This window comes from Ammodytes marinus (assembly GCF_949987685.1).
Source record: "Ammodytes marinus genome assembly, chromosome: 21".
Taxonomy (NCBI): Eukaryota; Metazoa; Chordata; class Actinopteri; order Uranoscopiformes; family Ammodytidae; genus Ammodytes; species Ammodytes marinus.
In genome coordinates this window covers 17,111,910-17,120,040 of record NC_137225.1, presented here as the reverse complement: position 1 = coordinate 17,120,040, position 8,131 = coordinate 17,111,910, and the positions used below count along the sequence as shown (strand labels likewise).

General features: G+C 43.7%; 1 protein-coding gene across 4 annotated transcripts in view; it reads left to right on the top strand.

Annotated features, from left to right (window-relative positions):
• Positions 1-3,104: 3,104 nt before the first annotated feature.
• dlgap1b (discs, large homolog-associated protein 1b) overlaps positions 3,105-8,131 on the top strand; it is a gene marked incomplete at its 5' end in the record, with an annotated part of 43,845 nt that continues 38,818 nt past the window's right edge. For 3 of the 4 annotated variants that reach the window (XM_080050655.1, XM_080050657.1, XM_080050656.1), the window contains 2 exons: positions 3,105-4,181; positions 6,270-6,484. In XM_080050655.1, the coding sequence (XP_079906781.1) occupies positions 3,105-4,181; positions 6,270-6,484 (1,292 nt within the window). The remainder of the gene's footprint in view (positions 4,182-6,269; positions 6,485-8,131) is intronic. The other variant, XM_080050658.1, reaches the window with a different exon arrangement.

Below are 8,131 nucleotides of genomic sequence, written 5' to 3'. Positions count from 1 at the left end.
GAGATTGTAAATGTTTTCAACCTCTGGATAAATCCCAGCCAGGTTTGAGAGAAGATACCTTATGCAGCCTTGTGGCCTCTGAAGGCCCCACAGAGGTTCCGTATAAGTCCAGAGCTCCGTCTTGCAACCAGCGTTTGATGTTGATTGAGGAAGATTAGACTAACTTCAATCCGTACAGCAGCCTTTTATTTTACCAGCTAAAGAAGCCGTGGCTTTCTCACACTAAGGCATATTGATTTCCCCACTTCCCGCCAAGACGGTATGCAGTCGATGTTATTTTGCATTTTCATACCACTTTTGTTTGTTTGCTTTCTCAAAGCTAAGGGTGAAGTAAAGAAAGTTAAGCGTAGATTAAATCTCTGTGTCTAAGATTGCCTTCTGTGTTAGATAGAGAACAGAAAAATCTATTTTCCATTTATCTCATCTGAGCCCAAAGAACCATGGCATCTAAATAGAATTTAGCCCGCTGTGCTGATGCAGAGTAGGTGCTAATGGGCATTAACATTGGTAGCCTGACCCGTTTTGTCTACTTCTGCATTTTGTTTGCACACCTTGCTGTTCATCACATTAAATGTAATGAAGTCTCCGTGGTGTTAGGAACCTTTTCACACAATTAAAAGGAGCAGGTTGTTAGGGACTTCTTGATGTTTTTTAATTGTTTGCTTTTGTTATTTGGAAACAGGGCTTTTAGCAACCATATATTACTTGTAACGGAACAATACAATTGTCAAGGCTTCGATTTCGCCTATGTTACATGTCCACACAACTCTAATAAGATCAATGTTCTGCCTATAAAGGCTGTTCCACCCCAAACTTCAATCATTAGCATGTCAGGCGTATTAGCTTACAACCTACAGCAGTAATCAAGCATTAGCATGGCTAGGAGTAGGAGTTAGTAAAACAATTACTACAGTAGTTTGCAAGGTTGATCATGACATGCTAATATTCGCCCACTGTGTAAGCTGGTTATGCTTAACTTAGCAGAAACACTACATAGCAACATTAGAGGGAAATGACCAAACAACCAATTAACTACATGCATGGAAAGACAATTCAATCCAAATTTTTTTACTTGCGTATCTCGACCGAAATATTTTATCACTATTGTAATATTTGTAATATAGCCTGTCCAGTTGTTGCTATACTGATGTTGACTTGACAAGACAGGTAGAGACACAACTGGGTCAGTCAGCTGCGATGGACATATAGCATAATGCATAACCACAGCCGTCTATGAGCTTTCCTCATGTCACCATGGGCCCTACATGGCAGACATGGCAGATCCTATTCTCCTGGTTGATAAACTGAACTTTGCAAGTTAGCAGTATCAGAATCCAGCATGGATACGCAGCCTGTCAAAAACACTATAGTATTTGTATGTCAATGTGTATGTATGTGTGGCTAGCAGGCAGAGAGCCAGCGTGACCCGACTTCAGCTTTTCAGCTTTAGTGCAGTGCTGCAGACAGCTGTGCCACAAACACGCTGCTGTGGATCACCGGGAGGACCTTTTATTTAGGTCACATTCTGTGCTCCAGCGGCCAACAGAAGGGATCTCTGTCAACTGCAATGAATACCTTTAGTTGGACACAGACCACTTTTTAAGTGCCCTGCAAGAAGCGGACACCATGCGTGTCTGTGTGCTATATTGTGCTTTGGTTGAGTTCACTCTTGTGAGTATAATGCAGATGGCTGTAGGGATTGAGCACTCTATATTATATCTACTGTATGTTTCCACTCTAACACCACCAGAGTAATATATTAGCTTCATTTTCCCCTAGAGTGATTTGATTTTGACTCGGGTTTAGTACAGACAAGGAAATTGCATGAATAATTTACTCTTTTTTTCAATTAATCCAGCAGCCAGTTTACATCCACGTCAAAGAGAGTAATAAATAGTACGTTTATTCATGCACATAAATACATGTGCCCCACACAGTGTCCTCTAGTTATGTGTGGAACTAACACATCACATTTTGCCGCTATGTCTTCCTCAATGTTTTTCTTATCCTCTCCCTCCTTACTTTTCCCTTTTTTCCCTTTACCACAGTAGCCTTTGGTAGCACATTATAAATTGCAGTAATGAATTCCCCATACAGTCTTGGCCACACTGCTGTCACAGTATTACACCAAGGTGCGTGGGCTCTTATTATTGTCTTGTTAGCTTCACCTCCAATCCATTGGAAATAGTGTGGCTAGCCAGCCACAGCCCCAGATGGATAAGGAAGGCAGTTTAAGGGCGCTGACGGATGCCATTGTTTTCATGTCACCATGAAAGGGAAAGGTTGTTTATTGCTGCTTGCCTCAAAGTTGTCAACTGGGTTTTACTGGCCAATTAGTTTACCCGTAGAGTAGAACTAGAGGAATAGAAGAAAAGTGTAGATTCAGGCTGTGATAATTGTTTGTGTTTGTGGGTGGGGGGATGTTCAGGCGTGCACACTGAGCAGTTGTACTGTGAAGGAAAAATAAATGTACCTTTTGATTAATACCTGGTCTGTCACATCATCTGTCGAATAATATGAGGGATTAAAAATCAGTGCAGACTATTCCTATGTGTCTGTATTACCACTGCCTATTTCTATACTATTTTTTGAGTTTCCTCTCCAACAGTACCCTTGAACAAATATAGCACACACAGTATAGTTGAAAATAGATCTGAACTCTTCTTGATACCTCTTCTTCCTTTGTTCCTCTCTGTTTTCCCGATCCCCTGTCACTTTCTCACTGAAATCTACCAGAGAAGTGGAAGCGGAAGCTTGAGGATAGATTTGGATGTCTGCGACCAAATGCCAAGTGCCTGCTATATTTAGAGATCCTCCTCCTGAAGTTTTGAAGGGCAAAAATCAAAGAATACCTTAAATCCCATCAACATTATCAGCTTTTCTCCTTTGTGACAAAAAGTGTCAAAAAGCATTTTCTTGAAGATGCACTTATTGCACTTTGCCTTGAGTGTCTGCAAATACGAGATATTTAAAATGATCTTTTCTGTCTTTCTTCTTGTTTGTCTGGTCTTCCTCATGGTCGTGTGTTTCTTTGTAGAGCTAGTTTTGGGGCCTGTGCAAACTTCCCGTGGCAGCAGTTGGATGTGCACATTGACCCGGCCACCATGACAATGAAAGGCCTGTCCAGCAGCCGCAGTCACCACCACGCGGTGACCTGCGACCCCTCTTACAACTCCATGACCCTGGGGCACTCGGATCGTCGGTCCTACTTCCTCAACCCCGGGGAGGCTCATTCAGCGGACCAGCCTTGCTACAACCAGCGCAACTCCTTCCAGTCTGAGAGCAGTGCCTACCCTGACATGGCCAGCTGCACCTTCCCTCGCAGACACTACAGCTCTCACCATGAGCTGAAGGAAGAGTGTGGTGCCGTGGTGCCTTATACAGGGCCCACAGGGAGTAGTAGTAAGGCAAGTGGAGGAGGTGGTGGTGGAAACAACAACCGCATCCCCACCAACCTGCTAGAGCAGTTTGAACGGCAGGCACCGGTACGGCGCGAAGGCTACCACACACTGCAGTACAAGCGCACTGCAGTAGAACATCAACGGAGTGACAGCCCAGGACGAATCCGCCACCTAGTTCATTCTGTTCAGAAGCTTTTCACCAAGTCCCACTCCCTGGAGGGGCCCTCGGGGAATGGTGGAGGAGGGAGCGGGAGGATGAACGGCAGCAAATCCAGTCCCGACGACCCGCCCTCCCATTCTGGCACCCTGAAGCACAGCAAGCGCAGCAAGAGCAAAGACCGCTCCAGGTCGGAGCCTAAAATGCGTTCTGCCATCTCGGGCTACTGGAGCTCAGACGACATGCTGGACCGGGAGATGTGCCTCTACCACCACCACCAAGGAGGGGGCGGTGGAGGCATGCCCTCTGGGGTCATGACTATGGGGCGCCACCCGGACAAATCCCAGTCGCAGTACTTCATGGAGTCCTACAACACCATCAGCGCCCACTCCCTCAAGACGTCGCGCAGCAACAACGACGTCAAGTGCTCCACGTGCTCCAGCGGAAACGGCGGAGCCATGCCGTTGGTGAGCGCGCTGGACGGCCAAGTGCAGCTGAAAAAGAGCTTGTGGTCTTCTACTCTGACGGTGAGCAGAGCAAGAGAGGTCTACCAAAAGGCCTCGGTCAACCTAGATAAGGCTCTAGTGAAAGCCGAGCAGGGACGCACCTGCCACTTCCTACAGGTAGGACTGTTACATCAGTGACCCCCACCTCTCGCATGTCATGCCTCATCATGCATTCTGCGGTGCCAGCTGCTCCTCCATTCTTCTGCTATTTTTGCATGTACCTGTTCCTTTCTTTGTTTGTTTGTTTGTGTGTGCCCGTGGAGGGGAAGCAGTGGCCCCGACCCTCATACTTTCATGCCCCATGTGCCCCTCAAATCATTTTTGGTCTAATATTGATATTGTCCCTGGCATCATCATACTACGCTTCAAAGTCATCACAAATCCTGTCTACTCCTCTGTGTCTGTGTGAATGGAAAAGTTCATATGTGAGCATGTACATGAGTATGTCACTACGTATGTGATGTTCTGTAGTGTCAGATAGTATACTTAGTTCAACAAGAGAAATAATGCAGTAGGCTGAATTTTATATTGATTATTTTGACGGCTCAGGGTGTACTAAAACCCTGACCAAGCTTTTCTTTTTATTTATTTTTTTTACAATAGAGAAACACAAGAAAATAGACCAGAAACAAAAATCTGATCTGTGTCAGAGCGTAAATAGCACATGGATCTATATCTGCTCAGTCTGCACTGGTGGTTGTCAGTCATGGCAGTGTGTGTAAGTGAGCGTGTGTATATCTTATTCACAGTGCGGGAGTAAGGTACTACTATTAGATCAGAGGGAGCCACAGGTAAACAGACAAAGAAATGAAAGGGAAAAGATGTGGTTTTCTGTAGTCCCTAAGCCAAATGGTCCCACACACACACACACACACACACACACACACACACACACAGATACACAGAGAAACACACACAGTCAGACAAGTCAACCTGCCCCATCCTGCTCATATTCCCTCTGTATTGAAAAAGATAAAAGTGTTTCAAATTGCATACATTTCAGAGGGTGAGCCGCAAATATAACCCGGAGGAGAGAAAGATAGAGAGGAAGTAAAAGGCAGTAAGCAAGAGTGAGTGAGAATAAAAGACGGTGAGAAAGGTCTGTGTGGCTGTGCATTTTTAACAGCCTGGAGAACAGAGAGAGCAGATTATGGAGGGATGTTTTCACTGCAGCACGGCAACATTTCTCCCAGCCTGAAAGAGCAATGATTTTTTTCTTTTTAGAAAGACTGACAGAAGGGGAAACACTGTTATTTCAAGGAGAGCAGCCTGACAAGTTAGCCTGCAGCTGCTTTTTCTTTAATTCTTAAATTATAAAGATGACTTGTTCTCTGCTTCACCTGCTGGTTTGGGATCCTGTAGTGTTAGTCTGTTGTGTCACAGTAAAAAAGAAAAGGTTTAGACCATTCATGCACTTTTGCAACATTGACAGGTTAGAACATTTTGAATATGGTGCACTGCTATGAACTGTGAGGGAACTAGCATTAAAAAGTATGATTTTCATAAAAGAATGTATTGCATTTTCATTTCAATCATTTTGACGTCATCTCCTGGTCCTTGACAATATGTTAACACATTCTGTAGTTGCCCCTGACATCAGAGTGAGCTTGGTCTCCTAGATACGCACCAGTCTGTTGAATGATCCTTGTGCACTTCTTTTCTCGCTCTGTATCTCATTTCTTTGACTTCAGAGCTGGTGCCCTAACAGCCACTCACGTTGGGACTGCAGTGGTTCTGCTGAACAAAACCCCCTTTGTTTTCTCTCTCTCTCTCTCTCTCTCTCTCTCTCTCTCCACCATCTTTGACTTGCTCTCTTTTAGATTAGGGCTGGGAGATAGCTCAACATTTTTTTTTTACCTTCATTAGTGTGTGAGCAGACAGAGGCCAAGCTCCTGCAAGGTTTTTGTCAAAACAATTAATTTCCTGCATTTGCTATGCTGCATGCAACACAGGACAGACAAAAGAAGGCCTGCGGCACTTACAACCTTATGGTACGATCAAGGCAGATGTATTGATACTGTTACTACCCAACATTTTTAATGCACTGTGTGATATGCACCGTGTGATATGGGTATTTATATCAGCCTGAGGTAGCAGAATGTTCCGGTGTTTTGTTCATGTGTGAGTGAATCTGTATGAGCTCTGATGTATGGAGGATGGCCAGTATTCGCTCCCTCTTTACCCTTTCCCACCTCTTCTTTACAGGTGCCTCAGGATGACTGGGGCGGTTTCTCTCCACTGGGGAAGGATGACGAGATCCCATGCCGGCGGATGCGGAGCGGAAGCTACATCAAGGCCATGGCAGAAGAAGACAGCGGCGACTCGGACTGCAGCCCCAAACCCTCGCCCAAGGTCCAGGCACGAAGAGCCAGCTACCTGAAGGCCACACAGCCATCCCTCACGGAGATGACCACGCTCAAGTGAGTGTGTGTTTAGCAATTAGCATTAGAAAAGTATTATCTTAAGTTAAAGGTGGAGTCAGTGATTCTGGAAAATGCTTGTTGTCAACATCAGTGAATATCACGATGCGCTACCTGTCTGTACTGTGTGTGTGCCTTTACAGGTTAGGCTCTGTAAATGGGCATGTTGCTAGCTACGGTGGCCCCCATCTTTGTTTTCTTTATTTTTTCTTATTTATTTTTATTTTTTCATATCATATCCTTTGTTTACATACCAGTTGACAGAGCCTACGCTGTGCATTGATACTGTATCTCTTTTTCAGCCCACACACAGTACGAACAGGTAGCAGATTGTGAGGAGGAATTCACTGGTTTTGACGTAAAAAATATATTAAAAACTAGCATTCTCCAGAATCGCTGACTCCAACTTTTATTGTATCAGTATTGATGTGTGTTCATGTATGGTGTAGGCCTGTATGTATATTATGTTTGAATACAGTATATGCTTCTAAACAGTGTGTTCAAATGTCAACTCACTGTGGACAGTATCAGTGAGGCTGACTGAAATGAACGAAAAATCGAGAAGTGGACAGACAGAAGGAGATGAAGGCAGTCAGTGTTACTCATGCGTCGGCTCGGCAGCAGTCTGACGTACACTGTGTCCCTGACTCAATGGCCACAGCTTCATTAGTCTGTGTTTACAACTTATACACACAGTAATACCTTCATAGCTGCCCTCAGTATCTCCACACACACACACACACACACACAAACACACACACATATTGAACAGACTGCGCCTTAATTGAAAATACATGATGCCGGTTAATGTGCAGAAGGAAGTCTCTTCAAAAATAAATGCCATGTTCTCAAGAAATGCATTGTGGGTGGAGAACATGTCGGAAATATTGTCTTTCTCCCAAACCAACTATTTTTTTAAATAGCTGATTTCAAAAGCTGAGCTTCATCATTTGAAGATTTTGATGAAGTTGTTTCTTGTTGCATGAAGCCTCCTCCGCTCAGCAGCATATTATCACACTGTGAGCTCATAATGTATTCAGAAATATTCATCCTACCAGGACAATTTCTGACTTTAAGCTGACGACATTGTCCACAATTAAGTTAATTAGAGTTCACATTAGAAGTTTTTTTTCTTTGTTATTTAAGCTCATGTTTCAATGAGTAGTATTAGCATTGTCCTGAACAAGCTCATTGCTGACATCTGGGAATGCTGCAACACAACTACAAAGACGTCCAATAAGGCTAGAACAAGAAAAACGACTTGCCATAATTGTGCGTTCCGTGCACATATATTTTGTGCAATGAAGGATTATTGTTGACATTTCAGATCGGGTCTCCTTAGGTTTGATCTCAAACCGATGTGGTGTCAATCATCTTGTTTCACTGACGTCATTCTAGTGGTGTCGCCTTGTCCCTATTACTGTGCTGAGTACAATATCATCGTAACTGTCAGAAATGATGGCTGTGACTTTAAAAATGATGTGAATGTGTTAACAAAAAAGTTATACTAAAGTATGCATTTCCATTGGTGTATCATTACATATGGCCTTCCAACTTTTTTTTAAAATTTCTGGACATGAACTAACCCTCTGAATATTGTAAAAAAAAACTCATAAACATTCAAAAGAATTTCCATCATACTATCTT